Source organism: Protopterus annectens, chromosome 8.part0, assembly GCF_019279795.1.
Source record: "Protopterus annectens isolate FY-2018-M chromosome 8.part0, PAN1.0, whole genome shotgun sequence".
Taxonomy (NCBI): domain Eukaryota; kingdom Metazoa; phylum Chordata; order Ceratodontiformes; family Protopteridae; genus Protopterus; species Protopterus annectens.
Genome location: NC_056741.1, coordinates 1794171055 through 1794193710, shown reverse-complemented (window position 1 = coordinate 1794193710; position 22656 = coordinate 1794171055). Strand labels below are relative to the sequence as shown.

The following is a 22656-nucleotide window of genomic DNA, read 5'->3' as shown; positions in this document are numbered from 1 at the left end:
CCCTTTCACCCCAAGGGTCCTGAGATCCAGGGCTCCGAAACCACAGGTCGGATCGGAGAAAGAGTGATCGGCATAAAAAAAAGCTGTGAACTTTCCCATCCAGAGGGATTAGGGTCAGGGAAAACCCCAATCTGTATTTGGGCATGGATATGGGGTGGAGAGGGATGAAGAAGCCACAGACACCAGTTTGGAATGCCGATGAGGGGAAGCCCCGACAGGTGAACAGATCTGGGAATCCTCTGGCTCTGGGGAGAACCTAGGGAAATGGAGCCAGGGCAATCCAGGCCTGGTGCCTGGCCTAACTAAGCGGCAGGCCGGCAATGAGCAGTCGAGGGATCGCTTCCTCTGCCTGTCTTTCCTAGACTTCTCCCCTTCCCTGGACCTCTTGGCAGGAGTTTGAGAACTTGAGGCCGGGGAAAAGGAAGAAGTGTTGCAGCTGCAGCTCCTGATGAGGGGACCGTGGGGGCTACAGTCCCCAAGGAGGGAAGAAGTCCCTTCAGGAATAGTTTATCCCTCGTCCTTCAGTGCTCTGGGATTAAGCCCACCACAGATAGGACAGGAGGTCTGCAGGTGAGCCACCCCCCCCACCTCCACCCCAGGCACACCACACACAAAGTTAGGCCATTGGCTGGGGAGAGCTTATGGCCACACACTATGCACTTTCTGAAACCTAATTTAGGGACTTCAGCCATGCCATAAACAGGCGCAGACACACACCATCATGCAAAGAATACTAAACTGAGAGAAACTTTTTTTTTTTTTTTTTTTTTAAACAGACTGCATGGGGAGGTAGAATGATAGAAAAGTGAGAAAAGTTTAAGATAGCAACATCTCCAAATAAAACACTCACAAAACCCAAAGACTTAGTCTGGAAATCAGACCACAATGCTTGCTTTTCCAGCAGCAAATGAGATCTGAAGGGAGGAAGGAGACAGGGGGCATTATAGGTAAGGGGAATAGCTTGAAGCTTGGATCAGATGCCTAGATCCCATTAACATCTATTACTAGGGCAGGCAGACAAGCAACTATGTCAAATAAAGGTAAATGCAGCTTGAATACAGGAGAACCGCAACAGTTGGATACAGTGAAACCTTTCAATTTTCATATCTTATGTAGGATCAATCTCACAGCTTATAACAGAGTAAGAAAGCCAATATGACAAGCTAAGTTGGTTGCACAACATCCTTCCACCAAAAAGACAAATATTCATATCAAAAAGTATGGCTGTGCCACAAAAAATTCTGCAAAGATATACCAGATGAGCAGAGGTACTGGAATAGGAAAGCACTAGTACTGCCCTGCTTCATCAGCTGTGAGTAGCTCGAAGAAAACCAGGAAAACTGTGCTGCTGTACTTTTGGCCCAAAGTACTAAGCAATGCAGATCACCACTGCAGACTAATAAAAAGCTCAAGTCTAACTTACACATACTATTACAATCAGTTATTTACAAGGAACTTCAAACCCTAAACAGATCAGCAGGTGTAAACTCACCAACTCCTTGACAACATCTATCAGAACCTCCACATTCCAAGTGTGGGCCTGTGCTCCATCACTCTTATCCTTTCCTTCACTCCAAAGCCCAGTATTATGGGTTGAAATAGACTGCAAAAAAAGAATTTAAACGTACATGTTTAAACTGCAATAAAATGCTCTGTAAACAAATACCAATAAATGTGAACAGTTAATATTTAAAATGTATGATCATTCTCTAACTCTGCATGAAAAAGCCTATAAACAAAACCTCTGGTACAAAATGCATATAAAATTGTCTACTACATTGTTGGCATTCAAACAAAACAAGCATAAGCAATTACCTGCAGATGTCTTTATCCATGACACATCAGCCCATCTGTAACATAAAAGTTCACCCTCCCATCTTCAGGTCTTTCAGATACTGAAATCCAATAATCCTAATGCCAAGCATGACCTGCTTCACACTGGGCCAGCCAGCCTGGGATGAATAAATTAAGTGAGAACAATGTACAGGCAAGATTGCCCACCCTCAACCTCATGCTAGATGAGAAGAGTGACATGGAGGAAAAGGCTCTACTCCATCTACAACTATGGTATGGACTGAATATCCAGAGGATCTCCAGTCGAGGGCGAAAGATGCAAATCTGAGGACGAAAACGTCACATGCAGAAAAGGAATTGGCAGAAAGTGAGTGTGAATTAGCCATAAACATTTCTAATTATACACTAATGGATGCTGAGAAATCCTTGTTAAAGGACGCTCATATACCAGCCAGGGACAGTGACATAATGGACTTTGTTATAGATATAAAATGTTTTACTAGAAATATACCATTGAAGATAATGTATGATGGCCACAGTGACTAATTTAAAAAAAAAAAAAACAAGCACTTTTATACCACCTAGCTATCAGTTATTGGAAGCTTTTGAAAGAGTTTGAGAGAGATTTGATTGATTTCTGTGAGAATGTTAGTAATGTTAAGAAACATGATTTTTATAATTTGAATAATGCAGAGCTTGAAGCATTTAAAGATTTGCGAAGGAATCAATTTATTAGACAAGCTGACAAGGGAGGGGCTGTTGTGGTTTTGGATAGTGAGACCAGAGTAAAATGTGCTCTATGATAAAAGATGTTACAACATGAATGTCACAAATGAGCACATGAGCAATTGAACAAATTGGTATATTGTGTACATGCTGAACTATAGGATTTGTTAATGTGCAATGTGATAAATAATGATCTTTACAAGTATTTTTTGATAAAGAACCCATGAGTTCCCACTATTCGTGGTTTGCCAAAAGTACACAAGGATGGAAAAAATCCCCCTTAGACCCTCGGTTTCCAGTAAAAAGTGGCTAACAGAGTCCATCTTGATTTTTGTTGACAAATTTGAGAGAAGTGGTTAATGGTATGTTACTAGAGACTTTTTTAGAAAGTTTTTCTTCTTATGTACATTCAAGTGGCTATAAACTTAGTGTTTTGTTAGACACCTTAGATGTAAAGGCACTATGCAGCAATTCCCAATGATGATGCGTTAGATTACATTAGGTAACTATATGTTAAAAAAGGTTTTTCTAATGACAGCATATTAAGATATACCCTCTTTGTGGATTTAATTGAGAAATAACGTTTTCTTTTTTGAGGACAGATACTTACAAGTAAAAGGGGTAGGCATGGGGACTCCATGCACAAATTCCTACACAAATTTAGTGATGGCATACTGGGAAACAGTCTACATACATGAAACTGAGTTTGCCAAGTCCATTCCTTACTACACATTTTGTGGATGATGCATTTATGGTTTGGGATGGGACGTTAGAGGAATTTGAGATCTTTTTAACCTATATTAAAGGAACAACTGATTTTTTTAGAATTTGTTGCAAACAGTTCCCATGACAGGATTGATATCCTAGATGTGACCATTTGGAAAAGGAAATGCATGATAGAAACAGGGTTGTACAGGAAAGAGTGTAGGAGAAATAATCTATACATAGAGAATAAGTTATGTACCTACCATAACGTTCCATGTTAGTTGTCTTCTTCTCGTCTTCTTTCTTGCTGGATGGGTTTGGAGCCGATCCTCGGCTCCGACTCGGCCTATACTATAGCTCGAGAGCTATTTTTACCGGCTCGAGGCAGCCCTATATCCCACAGTACCATGCGCCAACTCCCCAGATCTCGTTGACAGCTAACACATAGTATAGTTTTATTGTTAACAAAAAATAACCATTATATAAAAATGTCTCCCTGCTGGTAACACTCATGATACGGGTAACCCTGAATAATTATGTATCATGAAAGAAAAGGACTCCGAGACCTTCAAGTCTGTCCAGGCTAGGAGGCAGGAAGGAGGGACGCAAGAAAGAAGACGAGAAAACAACTAACATGGAATGTTATGGTAGGTACATAACTTCTTAATGCTAAGTTGTCATTCTCGCCTTCATTCTTGCTGGATGGGACAGTGTCCCTAGCACCTTGGTTCTGGGTGGCTCAACGGAACAGACTCCTGAGTACGGTGGAACCAAAGTCAGCTCTATTTCTGGAGGCTATATCAAGTTTGTAATGGGTAATAAAAGTATGTTGAGAAGCCCATGTAGCTGCTGCACAAATGGCATCTAATGGTAACCTTGCTTGAAAGGCTGTCGAGGTTGATAGTGCCCTGGATGAATGAGCCTTAGGTCTTGAAGGAAGTTGTGTGTGTCTCAATTCGTAGACAAAGGTAATGATGGATGCTAACCATCTGGAAAGAGTTACCTTTGATACTGGAAGTCCTTTCTTTCCTTCAGCATGAGAGGAAGAGCTGTTCTGACTTTCTGAATTGTTTTGTCCTGTCTAGATAATACCGGAGTTGACGAACATCCAAGGAATGCAGTTTCTGTTCAGCCCTGTTTGAATAATTTGGGAAGAAAACAGGCAAGTCAATAGAGTGGTTCAGATTTGATACAGAAGAAACTTTTGGTAGAAAGGAATGATTCGTTCTGAGAGCTACCCTGTCTTTATGATAAACCAAATAAAGGGGACGAACAGACAAGGCCTGAAGTTCCGACACCCTTCTGGCAGATGTTATAGCCACCAAAAACAGAGTTTTCCAAGAGAGAAGCTTGAGGGAACAAGAAGCTGCAGGCTCAAAGGGAGGGAGAATTAATGAAGTTAACACCAAATTTAGATCCCATTGTGAAGGAGGATCCTTAATGGGAGGTCTGAGCAAGATGATGCCCTTGATGAAAGCTTTACAGAGTTCATGGGACATAATATTGGTTTCTGAGAGCCCTACATGAAAATTGGCAATGGCCGCTAGTTGTACTTGGATAGTGGCCGACGACGACCCTGAATGAAAAAGCTCCACCAGAAAATCTAGAACTTTATGAATTGGTGCATTAAAAGGATCCAAGAACCTAGCTTCTGCCCAGAATGAAAAATGCTTCCATTTACTTGCATAAGTCTTCCTAGTACTGGACTTATGGGAGGCAAGAATGATATCACGGACAGGAAGAGAAATAAAGGGAAGCCTGGCTATGGTTGGAAGTGGAGCAACCAAGCTATGAGGTTGAGGGACTGAAGAGACTGGTGCAGCTTGCCCGTCAGATGGGTCAAAAGGTCTGGAAATGGTTCCCGATGCCAGGGCTGTTCCAGTAGATAACGGTGCAGGAACGGAAACCATACTTGTCGAGGCCAGTATGGAGCAATGAGGATCATTTTGGATATCAATGCGGTTGCTTTATGAATTAACTGCGGAATCAACGGAAAAGGGGGAAAAGCGTATAGAAGACCCCGAGGCCAATCGTGGACAAGAGCGTCTCTGGGGGGATGGCCTGGTAGAGGGAAGAATGTGAAGAAGTCGAGGCACTTGCTGTTTTGAGGTGTTGCGAAAAGGTCGCAGCAAGGCTGGCCCCACTTCTGGAAAATTCTCTCTGCTACCGCCTGATTTAGAGACCACTCGTGAGGCATGAGAATTGTTCTGCTCAGTCCGTCTGCTAAGACGTTGGACATCCCGGGGATGTGTGTTGCTATCAGAAACCGTTGAGAGGAGATAGCCCACTGCCAAAGTCTGAGTGCTTCTCGACATAGGGGGTAGGACTTTGTTCCGCCCTGCTTGTTTATGTACCACACTAAAGACATATTGTCCATTTGAACTGCTATAGTCCCCGTGGGAAGAGAGTCCTGAAGGGCTTGCAACGATAAAAGCACTGCTCTCATCTCCAGGACATTTATGTGCAGGTGGCATTCTAATTGCCATGTGCCCTGGACAGTCCTGCCCTGATAGTGCCCCCCCCCCCGATCAGGGAGGCATCCGTCATCACTGTGGCAACTGGTGGGGGAAGAACAAAGGGTCTGCCCTGAAGAAGTTGAGAGGAGACCATCCACCAGGAGAGGTGTTTTTTGCAAGTTGGGGTTATCAAAATGTTGTGAGTCACTGGGAGCTGTTGAAAGGACCACTGAGAAAACAGCATCCACTGGAGAATTCTCATGTGGAAGTGGGCTAAGAGGAAAAGGAGAATCGCCGCTGCCATAAGGCCTAATGTTTTCAGTACTAACTTGACTTGTATTCTGTTGGACTGAAACAGAAACTGAACATTCCGCCGTATGTCTGTACTCTGAGGTGGTAATGTTGCTGACATTTCTGTGGTGTTTAACACAGCGCCTATGAAGTTTATACATTGACAAGGCGACAAGGAGGACTTTGCGAAATTTATGGGAATACCTAGCTTGTTGCAAATGCGAATGGTGTAATTCCTGGTTACGATAAGATGCTGCTTGGTGGTAGCGGTAATGAGCCAGTCGCCTAAATATGGAAACACCTGGAATCCTTTTTGTCTCAGGTGAGCCGTGACCACTTCCAAACACTTGGTGAACACCCGGGGGGCTGTGGTGAGACCAAAGGGCAGGGCTCTGAATTGGTAATGACTGGCTCCCAGCTGGAAGCGGAGAAACCTCTTGGAGCGCCTGTGTATCTTTACATAACAGTACACGTCCTAAAGGTCTAACGAGCACATCCAGTTGTCTCTGCCCAAGAAGGGCAGAATGGACTGCAGCGTTACCATCCGAAATTTTGTCTTCTGCACAGACTTGTTCAGTCTGCTGAGGTCCAAAATGGGCCTCCAGTCTCCTGTCTTTTTTGGTACCAAAGAGAACCTGGTGTAGATTCCGGATCCTAGCTGGTCTGCTGGGACTGCCTGGATGACTTTCCAACAGCGTTTTTATCTCTAGCTGTGCCTGACCCCTTTGTCCGGGTGGTACGTCTGGGAGGGGTCTTGGCGGTCGGATCGGAGGGGAAATGGAGGATTTTGTAACCCTCGGATATGATCGACTGTACCCATTTGTCTTTAGAGGGGGATTGCCAGGCTTCCGGGTACAGAGATGATCTTCCCCCGACTGCCTCCGAAGGTGGACAGTCGGGCAGCTTCTCAGGGATGCTGAAAGGGTTTGTCAGGGAAGGATTCCTTGGAACCCTGGTTCTGTGGACCCCCTCTGCCCCTGGGGCGGCGTCTATTATTGTTCCCCCCTCTGCCTCTGGGGGGAAGTTCACCACGTGCGGCAGGCGCGACTCCCTGTGGTTTGTGGAACCGCATCTTTCCACACTTCTGACCTTTAGGGTATGGTCTAGATGGTGTGGAAAAGTTGACTCCCACGGCAGAGAGAGTCTTACCATCTTGCTCGCACCTGGTGAGGGTATTCTTCACCTGAGGTCCAAACAACTCTGAACCATCAAAGGGAGTGTTGGTGAAGGACGCCTTGAAGGGATCAGCAAAATTACAGAGTTGCATCAAGGCGTGACGTCTTTAACGCAACACCTGTGCCTGCGGCCCTACTCGCTCCATCGGCTGCATAAGAAATAAGCCCCATTGAGGAGTTGGCAATGGAATTCAGGGAAGCCAGCTGGGAGTTAATCTTGTCCTGATACCCCGCAGCAGAAGGATCCTGTATGGTTTCACCCAGTTATTTGAGCAAATCTCTCTGAAGGCGGGTGAAATGACAAATAGCATGGCAAAGGTCGCTGAAGCAAATGTCCGCTTACCGTACCTATCCATAGTCCTGGACTCTATTAGGAGGATGAACAGGTACAGAAGGATCAGCTAATTCCTTCTTAGTGGCGGCTGCTACCATCATAGCATCTACCGATACACCTTTGGTCAGAAATTGTTCGTCTACCGGAGCAAAAATAAATTTAGGCGGCCTCCCAGAGATAGGTTCCATCGATTCAGGAGCTGCCTATGCCTTTCTGGCCACTACTTCCATCAGTGGGTCGAAAGGAGGGGACATCCAGGAGGTGGAAGGGCGAGACCCAAAAGCGTCAAGGTAAACAGACTCGTCATCTGAGGGTTTGAGGGAGGACCAATTCCCCCTCTGTTTTAGGATCTCTAGGATGTCTGAAAAGGAGACATCCTCAGAGGGGGATTTCGGGGAACCCTCCGACTCATCCAAGTCGGTGTCCGAAGTGATAGACTCGGGAGAGTCTACGTGCTTCCTCTTGCACTTTCTTTTCCTAGGGGGTTCCCCTGAAGCTTCAGGGGAGGCCTCGAACGAAGAAGAGACACCCAAAGTGGGTACCCTACGCTTTGGATCTCTGCTATCAATTGCCCGAGGATGACCAGAGACCGTAACAGGCACTGTAGAGGGAGGAGCTGAAGGAACCAACCTTGGAGCGGACACCGGATCCAGCACGCTCCTCATCACCTCAAAGGCTCCTCTATCAGGCACCGAAGTAAGTCCTGGCTCCGAGGATACCAGGACCACTCCCGGCACAGACAGAGAAGGCTCTGAGAATGTCGGGGCCGAACTAACCAGCGCCGACACTCCGAGAGGGAGAACGGGGTTGGACAAGGGTCCGATGCCACTCGCCCCCTCAGAGCCAACGATGGAGTCCCGGCGCCCGGACCTCTCCACGGATGGCACCAATGAATAGGTCGGAGCCGACGACACCGGGGCCGAAGGTGGTAGTATCGGCTCCAATGTGGGTAAGGTCCCGGTTCCGACAAATTCCAGCTCCGAGCTCAACAGAGTCGGAGGAATCAAAACTGGCACAGAGGGAGCCACAGTCTGGTGAGATGGGCTTTGGAGTATTTGGGCCAGTGCCTGAGACTTGAGGAGTCTACTGACCACCTTCTCAATGTCATGGTCGGACAGCCTGGAAGACCTGGAGGAATGAGTCCCATGACACCGCTCAGACAGTAAGGGCAATCCTGGACCCGAACGAATGGACTCTACGGAGGGTGACCTAGAGCGTTTGCGCGCTGTTGGCTCCGATACGGGTTTCGGAGCGGGCAAAGTCTTGCTCGCATCGGATCAGACTGGAGCCGATGTCGGAGCACTTTCGGTTCAGCCAGCCGTCGACTCGAGAACTGGAGCCAAGGGTTTGGCGGGCTTGGATGACTTCCCCGAGCCAGACTTAGACGGGGAGTCATCAGGCTTCAATAAGCCACTCAAAATTAGCTTATTGCAGCGCTCCTGCAGGACTCTTGGACTAAATCCGTGACAAACGGAACAAGAGTCCTGCAGGTGCAAGTGTCCCAGGCAATAAACGCAAGAAGTGTGACCGTCTGTCAGAGACATCTTCTGACAGCACGAGTCACACTTCTTGAATCCTGAGACTTTAGTGTCTTTGGACATTATAGTGGACACTAACAACCTAACACAGTCAGCACACACAACTCAAAAACACAAGGGGAGAAGTTAAAGGGCTGACTAGGAAAACAAACACACCCACTCAATAAGGGCAAACTATAGGGATAACTGTAGAAAAACTAAAGCCCGAAGGCCCGTTTATCAATTTGACTAAAGGAGGGGGGGGGGCTTAACGAAAACTGTTAATAAGCTTTTAAGGGTACGATAATGAACAGATAGGGAAAACTAACCTTAAATTTTAAAAGTCCTCACAAAAAGAAAAAAATTTTTACACTGACCTGAGCCGGTAAACACGCAACCTCACAGCGAAGCGGCAAACGAGATCTGGGGAGTTAGCGCATGGTATTGTGGGATATAGGGCTGCCTCGAGCCGGTAAAAATAGCTCTCGAGCTATAGTATAGGCCGAGTCGGAGCCGAGGATCCCCATCCAGCAAGAATGAAGGCGAGAATGACAACTTAACATAGTATGCATCCCACACATTATATATATATATAGATATATATATATATATATATATATATATATATAGATATATATAGGAATATTGTACAAGGACAAGGGCTACGAAATTCCAGGTTAACTACCTCAGATGATTTGTGTAAGGAAGCCTTAAAAGAAATGGAGGAGGATATCTCAAGCAGAGGGTATAAGGATATAGAGGAAGCCCTATTAAGGGATACCAGAATGGTTACTAGAGCCAATAAAGGGAGATCATTTTTTAGTAATGGGACAAATGGAGCTAGGCCTGTGACTAGATTAGACAATTTTAATACACAAAAAGTTAGGATGGTCATTCCCTTTTCAAACAATAATAAAAGGATACATGATATTTTCACGAATTGGGGAACATTAACAGTAGATAAACTCAGTGAAACTGCAGGAAGTATACATTACTCATACAGAAATATGAAGTCACTAAAGATGATGCTATGTTATGAGAGGGACCATCAGAATAGAATCCAGTCTGATAGGAAAGGTACCTTCTCATGTAGGAATTCTAACCATTGTGCTTACATGTTGAATGATACCACCTTTGAGCATACTATGACAGAGTTTAGACGCGATCATTATGCTGAATAAGTCACGAAATCTTGTGTATCTCGCTATTTGCAGTAAATGTGTTTGTTTTTATATAGGAAAAACAAATATGACCCTACGTGAATGGGTTAGGGATCATATATTTATGCACTTAAGATGAAAACTGCAGTAGCACGACAAGTTCTAGGTAACATCTCCCATAAATTTAGATTTTTGGTATTGGAGTTGATATATAGGGTCTATATTAGATCAGCGCACGCTTAAACAAGTGAACGCTGATTGATCGACCTTATTTTAGCGAAAGTGAAAAATATCGAAGCAGCAGAAACCCAAATTTTTTCCTAGGGAAAGAATTCAGTTGTCCGTTTCTGTTGCTTCGGTATTTTCAGTGCTGTGATGGAAAGTTGCGGGTCGGATTCAGGTAAGTGTGCGATTCTGTGGATGTGAGTGTTATGGTGGTTTAGGTGAGTTAGGATTAGGGCTCAGGTTAGGTATGTGTGCGATTGTGTGGACATGAGGGTTACGGCGGATTTAGGTGAGTTAGGGTTAGGGAGTGGGTGAGGTGAGTGTGCGATAGTGACGGACCTTAGGGTTAAGTGGATAGTGGTGTGTGCATAGTTTAGTGTAGGGTTAGGTGTCAGATTTTAGGTGCATGTGTGTGGATTTCTGTTTGGTGTGCTTGTGTTATGTTTATGTGTTTTGGATCAGCGATTTTTTTTCCCTAGGAAAAAAAATCGCTGATCTGACAGTTCAAGATTGTAAGCTTTCACTTACATAAGGTCGATCAATCAGCATCCGCTTTTTTAAGCGTTCACTGATATAATATAGACCCGATACATAGTAGTCTAAGGTTAGGTAATCTTACGAATCAGACAGAACAAGCTGAAATGGATTATTAGGATGCAGGCAGGCAGGAGCCACGGCCTCAGTGATAATGTCACCCTTAAACTTTTTTAGGGGCTAAACATACAAAATTAGATAGCTTTAATAAATGTATTTTATTAGTATTTTATAGCGTTATTTTAAAGGATATTACATGTGTTTATCCGGATTTGTATCAGTTCACTGAAAGACCATTTCACTCAACCATTTCACAGAGACCAAATCATCTAAAGTTAATTTCACCTAAAACCCATTTCACTGACAAGTAGTACTAAGTAAAAGGCATATGTCCTTTTCCTCATTGTAGTGCAATCCTGGTGTTTTTTATATAAATATATAAATATATATATAAATATATATATATATATATATATATATATATATATATATATATATATTAATTAGTTGGGGGGTGTGGGGCACACAGCCCCCCACATTGGGGTATGTGGGGGGCATAGCCCCCACCTAGTTGGGTTTTATCAAATATTAAACAAAACCAGACAATAAAAAAACAAATTAAGAGGGGAGCTGTGCCTCCAACTATATATACCAACACCAGGATCACACTACAGCAGGGAAAAGGACATATACCTTTGACTTGCCTTAGAGAACTACTTATCAGTGAAATGAGTTTTAGGTTAAATGAGCTTTCAGTGAAATGAACTTTAGGTGATTTGGTCTCGGTGAAATGGGTGTCAGTGAAATAGTCTTTCAGTGAAGTGATACGAATTCATTAATCCATATAATGTGTTTTTTTTTTTTGTTTTTTTTTAAGATTTCAAGGTGTCAGGCTGTTGGATGTTACTTTAACTATTTTAATTGATTAATGAACATGGGTACGCCATTGGTTATGATTGTGTTTTCTACTGTATTTAAGCGAGTAGATTCAATTTTGTTTTCATAGTATGCAAAAGTGTTGCTTGAGTGAATGTGAAAGCACTTACTCCTTTTAATTTTATTAAAGTTTATACTTCTTCGGCCATGTTATCTCTAGATTGTGTTATACATTTTCTACAATTACGGTATGTTATCTACCCAGCTGTACAATGTTTATCATAGTGTGGCAGTGCTATGTTTCAGGAAGAGTCCCAAACTTTTTACTTGGGAAGTTGGAATACTAGTACAGAGATACCAATATCTGCAGAATGGCAGACGTGAACCTGGCTCTAGCTCTGGATATGGCACCAAGATTGTAGCTCTTGGTGAAGGCGTGGACAAAAGACCAAGTGGCTGCTTCCAGGATGATAGTTGGTAGAGGTTTTGCTTTCAAATGCTGAGGTGGTAGCCTTTGCTCTGGTTAAATAAGCCCAAACTCTGCCAGGAATATGTTTACCATAGTGGCAGTAAAAAATAGTAAATATCCCCTCACTGGTCTTCCCTGTTAATCTGCAAAAGCCAACAATAACTGTTAAGTTCTGCTTGGTAATTTTGTTCTGTGTAAATAAAACCTAAGTCAACTGTTTAAATCTAGAGTCAAACTTGTCCCTTGTGTGGACTAGGAAAGACATGTATATGAACAATTTGGTTTAAGACGAAATCTGGCCTCACCCTCTGCAAGGAGGAGAAATTAGTTTAAAATAACCATCCCTGTGAAAAATGACAAAGGACTCCTTGCATATCAGAGCTTGTAGGTCAGAAGTGCATTTAGCTGAGAAGTGCCAGCAGTAAGGCTATTTTCCATGTAAATAAGAGTGCGGAGGCCACTGGCTCAGTTTTTCCAGTAGAAATTTTTGGTTCCAGAAGATGAAGGTTCACATCTAGGCGGTCTAAGATTAAGACCCTTTTGAAAAAAACTCTGAAGGGGCTAAGGATATGCTGGAGGTGACACGGGAAAGGCAGGCGGATATCGCTGAAGCATGCAAATTTACACCTAAATAAGAATACTTTGTAATATAAGTGAGGTATTCTAGTACCTTTGCCAATGCTGCTTGGTTGGGCAGACTACAGTTAACTTCGCACCACACAATTTTCCATTTTGTCAGTTTCCTGATGCTATGTTATCTAGCTTCCTTTAGTAGAGTTAGTACATTCTGAATAAAAATGTCTGGATGGAATCAGTAACTAATCATCCAAGCTGTCAACTTGAGTGTTTTCAGGCCGAGATGGATGGCAAACAACTTACTAAAGGTTAGGAGAGGAAGGCCAGGAAGAAGCTATCAGTATCATCCTTGGTTTGTCTGCTCTCCCCTTTCTGCAATACCCAGTGGATAAGGGATATCAAAGGAAAGGCAGAGAAAAGTATGCCCAGTTGAAGCAATCTGTTCTCCCCAGTGTGTGTGCAAGAGATTTTTTTTTTTGGGGGGGGGGGGTCAATGAACAGAACTTCCTGATTATCCAGTTTTCCTGGGAAGCAAAAACCCAATTTGTATTACATGTTTTTGAAAACTTCAGTCCTAGACCTTAATGAATGCGATGTAGGAAAAGGGATCTGTTCAGACAGTCTTGCTAGTGAGTTGTTTTGATTAAGTACGTATGAAGTTATGGGGCAGAGACCAGAAAACTGAGCTACTAGTAACAGTTACCTACCACCAATGCAGGTTAGCTGTGGATGACTTCCTCCCTGTTTAAATACCGCATTAGTGCAGTACTGTCTCTAAGCATTTCTACTGCCCCAAGAACTAGTCATTTTTGGAAGCCACTTAAACGTAGAGTAATGAGTTATCTTGTATCAACATGGCATGTTGCGAGATGCCTGTCCCATGTCCATTGGACTTAACTGCCCAAGTCTGCAGTTCCTGAGGAAAGTATCACCTTGTTTGGTTTTTGACACTTCCCATCACAGAATTTCTTTTTTCAGGCAAGATACAAGTAGGATTTCTGGTATTGGGAACTTTTTTAAAGGAGTCACTGTAGTTTCCTCATGTGCAGTTTTGCTAAAGAAATCACTAGCAGGCAAGAAGCCATGTATCCCAGGATTAAAATACCCTTACAGGTATGGACTGTTGGCTGTGTAGTTTTGTGAAGTACTGCAAGAACAGAACCTTATCTCGAGTAGAAAGGACTCCTGTTGAAGGGTGTCTAAGCCCATTCTTAGAAAACAGTCCTGAAGCTGGGACTAAGTTGAGACTTCCGGATAGAGAGCGAGAGAGCTACCTTCTGAAAGCAATCCATGATTTGAAAGTGCCAGCAGTTCTGCTGCAAATGTAGCTTGGATCAGGCAATCATCCTGGTATGGGTACATATGCATCCCTTTGGTTCTGCAAAAGGCAATAAATAATGCCAGATATCCAGTAATGTACAAAATCGGCAGTGTAATCTCCCAGCGTAAAAGCAAAGGCATTTGTGTTCCTGCAGAATATGAACATGAAAGGTAGATGTAAATCTAGTCATTCAGGACCCTACAAAGATAACTGACAAATGCTTTTGAAATGACATTTTACATTTTGTTACTAAGAGCAATTAAACTTTTCAAAGGTCTAAAATGGGTTTACAGTTTTTACCTAGTAATCCTCGCCTCAGACCCCCGCCCAAGGGGGGGGGGGGGGAGGGGGCATCACCCTACCTCTTCCATGGTAAATCTACTAAATCCATAGCCACATTTGAGTGTCTGTACACATGAAAGGACCATACCACCCAATTCCTGGACAGCACTCTGGAAGCTCGTCTTGTACACTCAAGCCTTGGCTTTAATTTGATCCTGCATTCATCAAGGTGTTTGAGCATACAACAAAAGTTATGTCCTGCCATAATGTTCCCTCTATGATGTTCATCTTCACCAATCCTTGACAATAGGTTTAGTTCTGAACCCTCGGAACCAACTCAGCCGTATCTCTCAGCTCAAACCTACAAACTCTCGAGCTAGGTTCTACCCCCATCTTGCTCCTCACAGAAATTACCTCAGATCGAGTTTGCCAAATAACTGTGCGCATATACATATGTGTATATTTTTTATATATATATATATATATATATATATATATATATATATATATATATATATATATATATATATATATATATATATATATATATATATATATATACACACACACACATATATACACATATGTAGATATATACATATAGATACACACACACATATATATATCTATATATATATATATATATAAAAACAAGAAGTTATGTACCTACCATAACGTTCCATGTTAGTTTTCTTCTCGCCTTCATTCTTGCTGGATGGGTTCGGAGCTGACCCTCGGCTCCGACTCGGCCAATACTAAAGCTCGAGAGCTTATTCCACCGGCTCGAGGCTCCCCTATATCCCACAAAGCTAGGCGGTAACTACTCAGATCTCGTTTGATAGTTAAAACCAAGAAGTTCTGGTCTCCATAGAATGGAGAAGAGAGAAAAGGAACCCGCCTCTATATATAAAACTGTAGGTAAACTACCACAAACATAAAAAGGGAGAATAGAGGTGGTAGAACATGTGGGAAGGAAAAAATCCCAATGGAAGATCCCAAATATTCCTGTCTGTCCAGGCTAGGGGGAAGGAGGGTGGGATGCAAGAAAGAAGGCGAGAAGACAACTAACATGTAACGTTATGGTAGGTACATAACTTCTTAATGTTAAGTTGTCAATCTCGCCTTCAATCTTGCTGGATGGGACCGCGTCCCTAGCACCTTACCCCAGGTGGCCTATCGGAACAGACTCTTGAGCACAGTGGAACCAAAGTTGGCACGGTTTCTGGAGGCCATATCCAATTTGTAATGCAAAATAAAGGAATGAGGAGAAGCCCATGTGGCTGCTGCACAAATGGAATTTATTGGTAGCCTGTCCTGAAAAGCTACAGATGTAGCTAATGCCCTAGTTAAATGAGCTCTAGGTCTTGAAGGCAGTTTTTGATGTCTGATTTCATAGATGAAGGTAATTATAGAGGTAAGCCATCTTGAAAGGGACACTTTAGTAACTGGAAGGCCCAATTTCCCTTCCGCATAAGACAGGAAAAGCAGATCAGATTTCCTGAACTGTTTTTTCCTGTCTAAATATCCAAGTTGGCGGTTAACATCTAAAAAATGTAACTTTTGTTCCGACCTGTTGGAATAATCAGGGAAGAAGACTGGGAGATCAATCGTCTGGTTTAGGTTTGCCTCAGGAAACCTTAGGCAAGAAGGATGGATTAGTCCAGAGGGACACCCTGTCTTTATGGAAAACTAAGTAAGGAGGACTGCAAAGAGCATGAAGGTCAGATACCCTTCTAGCTGATGTTATGGCTACTAGAAAAAGTGTTTTCCATGAGAGCAACTTAAGAGGGCATGAAGCCGCTGGTTCGAAGGGGGGGAGAATCAAGGATGCTAGGACCAAATTCAAGTCCCATTGAGGTGGGGGATCTTTGATTGGGAGCTTGAGCAGAAAAAACACCTCTTAAAAAGGCTTTGCAGAGTTTATGGGACATGATACTGGAGTCTGAGACACCTACATGAAAGTTAGATATAGCAGCTAGTTGTACTCTAATGGTAAATGAGGAAGAGCCTAAATGAAAGAGCTCTGCCAGAAAGTCTAGGATAGACTGGATAGGTGCAGTGAAGGGGTCTATATTTTTTGAAGCTGCCCAGAAGGAAAAACGTTTCCACTTTCTATTATAAATCCTCCTGGTAGAAGACTTGTGAGAGGCTATCAGGATGTTATGGACCGAATGAGAGATTAAGGGAAGCCTGGCTAGGGTAGGAATCGGAGAAACCACGCTGTGAGGTTGAGAGATTGAAGGGAGTGGTGCAGCTGGCCCGACTGGTGGGTCAAAAGATCTGGCACCGGGTCCAGATGCCAAGGCTGCTCCAACAGGTAATCATGGAGGAACGGAAACCATATCTGTCAAGGCCAGTAAGGGGCAATGAGGATCATGGTGACTCTCAAGGCGAAAGCTTTCTGAATTAGTTGAGAGATCAGTGGAAATGGGAGGGAAAGCATACAGAAGTCCCCGGGGCCAATCATGGACTAGAGCGTCTCTGGTGGGATGGCCTGGTAAAGGGAAGAGAGTGAAGAAGTCGTGACACTTGCTGTTTTGGGGAGTAGCAAAAAGATCACAGCAAGGCCGGCCCCATCTTTGAAAGACTTCTTCCAGCACTGATTTTTTTTTTTTTTTTTTAGAGACCACTCGTGAGGCATGAGAATGGCAATGCTCAACTTGTCCACAATCACGCTGGACATCCCGGGAATGTGCGTTGCTATCAGAAAAACGCCGAGAAGAAATCGCCCAATAACAAAGTCCGAGTGCCTCTCAACATAAGGGGTAGGACCTGGTTCCACCCTGTTTGTTGATGTACCACACTATGGACATGTTGTCCATCTGAATTGCAATAGTCCCTGTGGGAAGAGAGTCCTGAAGGGCTTGCAACGCTAAAAGCACTGCTCTCATTTTAAGACATTTATGTGCAAGTGGCACTCGAAAGGTTGCCATGTGCCCTGGACTGTCCTGCCCTGATAATGCCCCCCCACACCCGATCAGGGAGGCGTCCGTTGTCATCATGGCGATTGGTGGGGGGGGGTGAATGAAGGGTCTGCCCTGGAGAACTTGAGGTGATGTGATCCACCAAGACAGGCGATTCTTGCATGATTGAGTTAGTAGGATGATGAGAGACATCGGGAGCTGTTGGAAGGACCACTGAGTAAACAGCATCCACTGGAGGATCCGCATGTGAAAACGAGCTATGGGGTGAAGTGTAATAGTAGCTGCCATGAGTCCTAATACCTTCAAGACTACCCTGGCTTTGACCTTGTTGCATTGAAGTAGAAGGTAAACTCGTCTGCGGATATCTAATACTCTTTGCTCTGTAAGTATGGCGGAAAGATGGGCTGTGTCTAAGGTGGTGCCTATAAAGGTAATAGATTGACAAGGCGACAAGGCAGATCTTTCGAAATTTATAGAAATGCCTAGAGCTTGGCAAGTTTGGATGGTGAAGTCTCTGGATAGAAGCAGTTGATGTCTGGTGGTGGTGGTAAGGAGCCAGTCGTCCAAATATGGAAACACCTGGAATCCTTCACATCTCAAGTGAGCCGCGACCACTGCCATGCATTTGGTAAACACTCGGGGGGGGGGGCTGTAGTGAGACCAAAGGGCAGAGCTCTGAACTAGTAGTGACTGGCTCCCAGCCTGAAGCGGAGAAACCTCCTGGAGCGTCTGTGCATTTTGATATGGTAGTACGCATCCAGAAGGTCAATCGGGCACATCCAATTGTCTTGACACAAGAAGGGTAGAATGGACTGTAGCGTGACTATCCGGAACTTTGTTTTTTTGATATAATTGTTTAACTTGCTGAGATCCAGTATTGGTCTCCAGTCCCCTGTTTTTTTTGGTACCAAAAAGAATTTTGAGTAGATTCCGGATCCATGCTGGTCTGCTGGGACTGGTTGGATAGCTCTTTTTGACAGCAGCTTTGATATTTCTAATGCTGCTTGTTCCCTTAGACTGGGTGGAATGTCTGGAAGGGATCATTTGGGTTGGGATGGGATGTGAATAAAGGGAATTTTGTAACCCCTCGGATATGATTGACTGTACCCATTTGTCTTAGATGAGGGAAAGCCAGGCTCTTTTGGGTACAGTGATAATCTTCCCCCGACTGCCTCCGAAGGTGGACAGCTGGACAGCTCCTCAGGGATGCTGAAAGGGTTTATCAGAGAAAGTTTCTCTGCTACCCTGGTTATGAGGACCACCTCTGCCCTCTAGGGCGGCGTCTATTGTTATTCCCCCCTCTGCCTCTAGAGGGGAATCTACCTTGTGCATCAGATGAGACTCCCTGTGGTTTGCGGAACCACATTTTTTTCCCCTCTCTGACCTTTTGGATAAGGTCTAGAAGGGGTAAAAAAAAACGGACTCTCACGGCAGAGAGAATCTTGCCTTGCTGCTCGCACCTAGTGAATGTATCCCTCACCAGAGTTCCAAACAACGTTGAGCCAAAGGGGGAATTGGTGAAGGACACCTTGAAAGGGTCCGCAAAATTGCAAAGCCACATCCAGGAGGGACGTCGTAAAGCTACACCTGTGCCTGCGGCCCTACTCGCCCCATCAGCCGCATATGAGATAAGCCGCATGGAGGAGTTGACAATCGAATTCAGGTTTGCCAACTGGGAGTTAATTTTATCTTGGAACCCCTCTGGTGTTGGATCCTGCATGGCCTCACCCATATCCTTGAGCAAATCCCTCTGGAGACGGGTAAAGTGACAAGTAGTTCAGCGACCGCATGGAAAAAGTCACGGATGAAAACATCTGCTTACCGTACCTGTCCATGGTCCTAGACTCCTTATTAAGAGGATGGACAGGTACAGAAGGATCGGCTAACTCCTCCTTAGTGGCTGCGGCCACCACCATGGCATCAACAAAGACACCTTTAGATACACACTCTTTCTCTTTAGGGGCAGTAATAAATTGACGGCCTCCTTGGGGTAGGTTCCACTGAATCAGGGGCCGTCCAAGCCTTCCTTGCCACAACTTCCATAAGGGGGTCAAAGGGAGGTGACATCCAGGAGGTGGAAGGGCGAGAGCCAAACGCCTCAAGGTAAACAGACTCGTTCTCTGAAGGGTTAAGGGCGGGCTAGTTCCCCCTCTGTTTCAGGATTTCAAGGATGTCAGCAAAAAAGACATCCTCAGAGGGGGACTGAGGGGAACCTTCAGATTCCTCCAAGTTGGTGTCAGAGGTGATAGACTCAAGGGAGTCAATGTGCTTCCTCTTGCACTCTCTCTTCCGAGGGGGTTCTCCTACCGGATCAGGAGAGGCCTCGGAAGAGGAGGATATTCCCAATGGGGAAACCTGAGGAGCTGGCTCTACGGTCTGTTACAAGGGGGTGGGTAGAAACCACCGCAGGCACTGAAGAGGGAGGAGCTGACTGAGCTGACTGTGGAGTAGACACTGGGTCTAGCACGCTCCGCATTACCTCGAAGGCGCCCCTAATAGCCAAGGCCGGAGGTCCCCGCTCCGAGGAGACCAGGACCCCCCCCGGCACCGACAGGGACGGCTCAAAGGCCGATGTTGGAGCCAAACTCACCAGCGCCGACGCCCCGAGAGGGAGAACAGGGTCGGACAAGGGTCCGATGCCACTCGCCCCCTCGGAGCCGACGAGGGAAGCTCGGCACAGAGATCCCTCCAAGGAGGAAATCTGAGCAGACGACGGAGCCGAAAGGGAAGGTATCGGCACCAAAGCACCGACAGCCACGGCTCCAAACTCAAAGGAGTCGGAGGAGAAATAGAATCATGGATGGGAATAGCCGCTGACTGTTGAGTAGGGCTATGCAGCATTTGAGCCAGTGCCTCGGACTTGAGAAGTCTACTCACCACCCTTTGTAAGTCATGGTCAGACAGCCTGGAAGACAGAGAGGAATGAGACCTATGGCTCCGCTCCAACAGAAGAGGGGATCCCGGAGCAGAGTGGATGGAGCCGATGGAAGGGGACCTAGACCTCTTCTTTGAAGGTGGCTCCGATAAGCCTATCAGAGCCAACTGAGTCTTGACAACCTCGGCTCTGGCCGGAGCCGAGGTAACGGTATGATACTTCGAAACATCGACTCCAGCGGGCCGATGTGAAGCAACTTTGTGCTCCCAGGATACAGCTCTGAAGCTGGAGCCGACGGCCTGGAAGTCTTAGAAAGCTTCCCCGACGCAGACTGGGTTGGGGGTCTTCAGTCTTTAACAAGCCTCAAAGTATGAGTTTGTTTTTCCGTTCCTGCAGGACTCTAGGGCTGAATGCATGGCAAACAGCACATGAGTCCTGCAGGTGCAAAGGTCCCAGGCAACAGACACAAGAAGTGTGACCATCAGAGAGACATTTTCTGACAGCATGAATCACACTTCTTGAAGCCTGAGACCTTGGAGTCTTTAGACATCCTGAAAAAGGCTGTATGAAACAAACACAACACACAGACACACCCTTTAACCAAATAAAAATCCAGTCACACTGAAAAGGACAGGGGAAAAAAAGGGAGTGGGCCCAAAGGCCTAAAAGTTAAAAAGGGGATAAAACGGGAATTCAAACACAATGGGGACCCGACTTAAACTAAAGGGATACTCTGTATAAAAACTAAACTAAATAGAAAAGATAGGGGTAGAAATTTGAAGTTTATTTTAACAAGAAAACTCACTAACCTGCCAGAGCCGGTAAAAGAAAACACCTAGTCAGCTAAGCGGCAAAAGAGATCTGAGTAGATACCACCTACCACTGTGGGATACAGGGGAGCCTCGAGCCGGTGGAATAACCTCTGGAGCTTTAGTATTGGCCGAATCGGAGCCAAGCGTCGGCACCGAACCCATCCAGCAAGAATGAAGGCGAGATTGACAACTTAACATCAGATATTTACACATGTATATACATATTTACACACACACATATATATATATATATATATATATATATATATATATACATACAGAGAAACATATATACACAAATATATATCTATATACACAGATTTTATATATATATATATATATATATATATGTATATATGTATATATATATATATATATATATATATATATATATATATATATATATACACATACACACAGATTTTATATATATATATATATATATATATATATATATATATATATATACACACAGATTTTTTATATATATATATATATATATATATATATATATATATATATATATATATACATATACATATACATAAATATATATATCTATATGTATAAATACACACACAAACACATATATATGCACACACACAGATAAAAATATTAACACCTGCACTACACCTCAAGCAACACATGGCCCTTCTAAACCCACAGCAACATTAAACCCACATATGTGGAAACCCTTAACATTAACCTACCCAAGCAACAAGGACCTCCAAAGCTAAAACGCAAACGCCAATCGCAACCAAATTGTCAGACAGCTCACACCACCAGTGTGCTGCCCAACACCCCCCAAGGCAAGACAACATACCCAACACTTAAGTCATAGGTGACTCTCTAGGCAGGCACACTGATGCCATACTCACCAGGCTGAACAGGGAGTTGGGTGCCAGGATCTGCCACATAATGCATGCACTCGTCACTCCACAACAAGTACAAATATGACACTGTCATTGTCCATGTTGGAATGAATGACCTGATGCGCACCTCCCTGGACTACATGAAAAGAGACATGGAAGAGTTCTCGGATAATGTGGCCCAGGCAGGTATGGCCCTAGCCCTGAGTAGCAATCCTGCCTTCGCCCAGAATATCCCTGTATAACAACAAAATTATTGACTTCAACAACAGACAGACCACAATGCTTTGTCAGAGATGGTGGGCACCTGTCGCCCCTGGGATTCAGGTTACTGGCTAAGGCTCTTGCCATTCCTATACTACTTCTCTGAAGTACTGGCCAACACTAAGGGACTTTGACTAACAAAGTTAGCAGATGACTGCAGACTGGGAGCCATTATTGAAAACCCACACTATGTGGATATTCTACAAACGGGCCTTACAGAAACAGATGCTTGGTGACACAGCCATGGGCTCAAGCTCACGCCAAGCAATGTATAGTTATCCCCTTTGGGAAAAACATGTACCCTTTAATTACCACATAGGTGGTAATACACTAAACACTGAAAGTGTGATAGAGACTTGGGGACACAGGTGGACATTGGTCTCACCTTCGATAACCACATCACCACAACAGTCAGGAAACCATTCTATGTGGCACACCTCATCACTAACTGCTTTTCATCCAGAAACAAGG

The 22656-nt window shown here is 44.4% G+C and overlaps 1 protein-coding gene across 1 annotated transcript in view; it reads right to left on the bottom strand.

Moving 5' to 3' along the window:
* Positions 1-22656, bottom strand: part of CNOT1 (CCR4-NOT transcription complex subunit 1) — a 4219019-nt gene that overhangs the window by 3223157 nt on the left and 973206 nt on the right. Inside the window, exon 9 of the mRNA XM_044079520.1 lies at positions 1493-1603. Coding sequence (XP_043935455.1) covers positions 1493-1603 — 111 coding nt within the window. The remainder of the gene's footprint in view (positions 1-1492; positions 1604-22656) is intronic.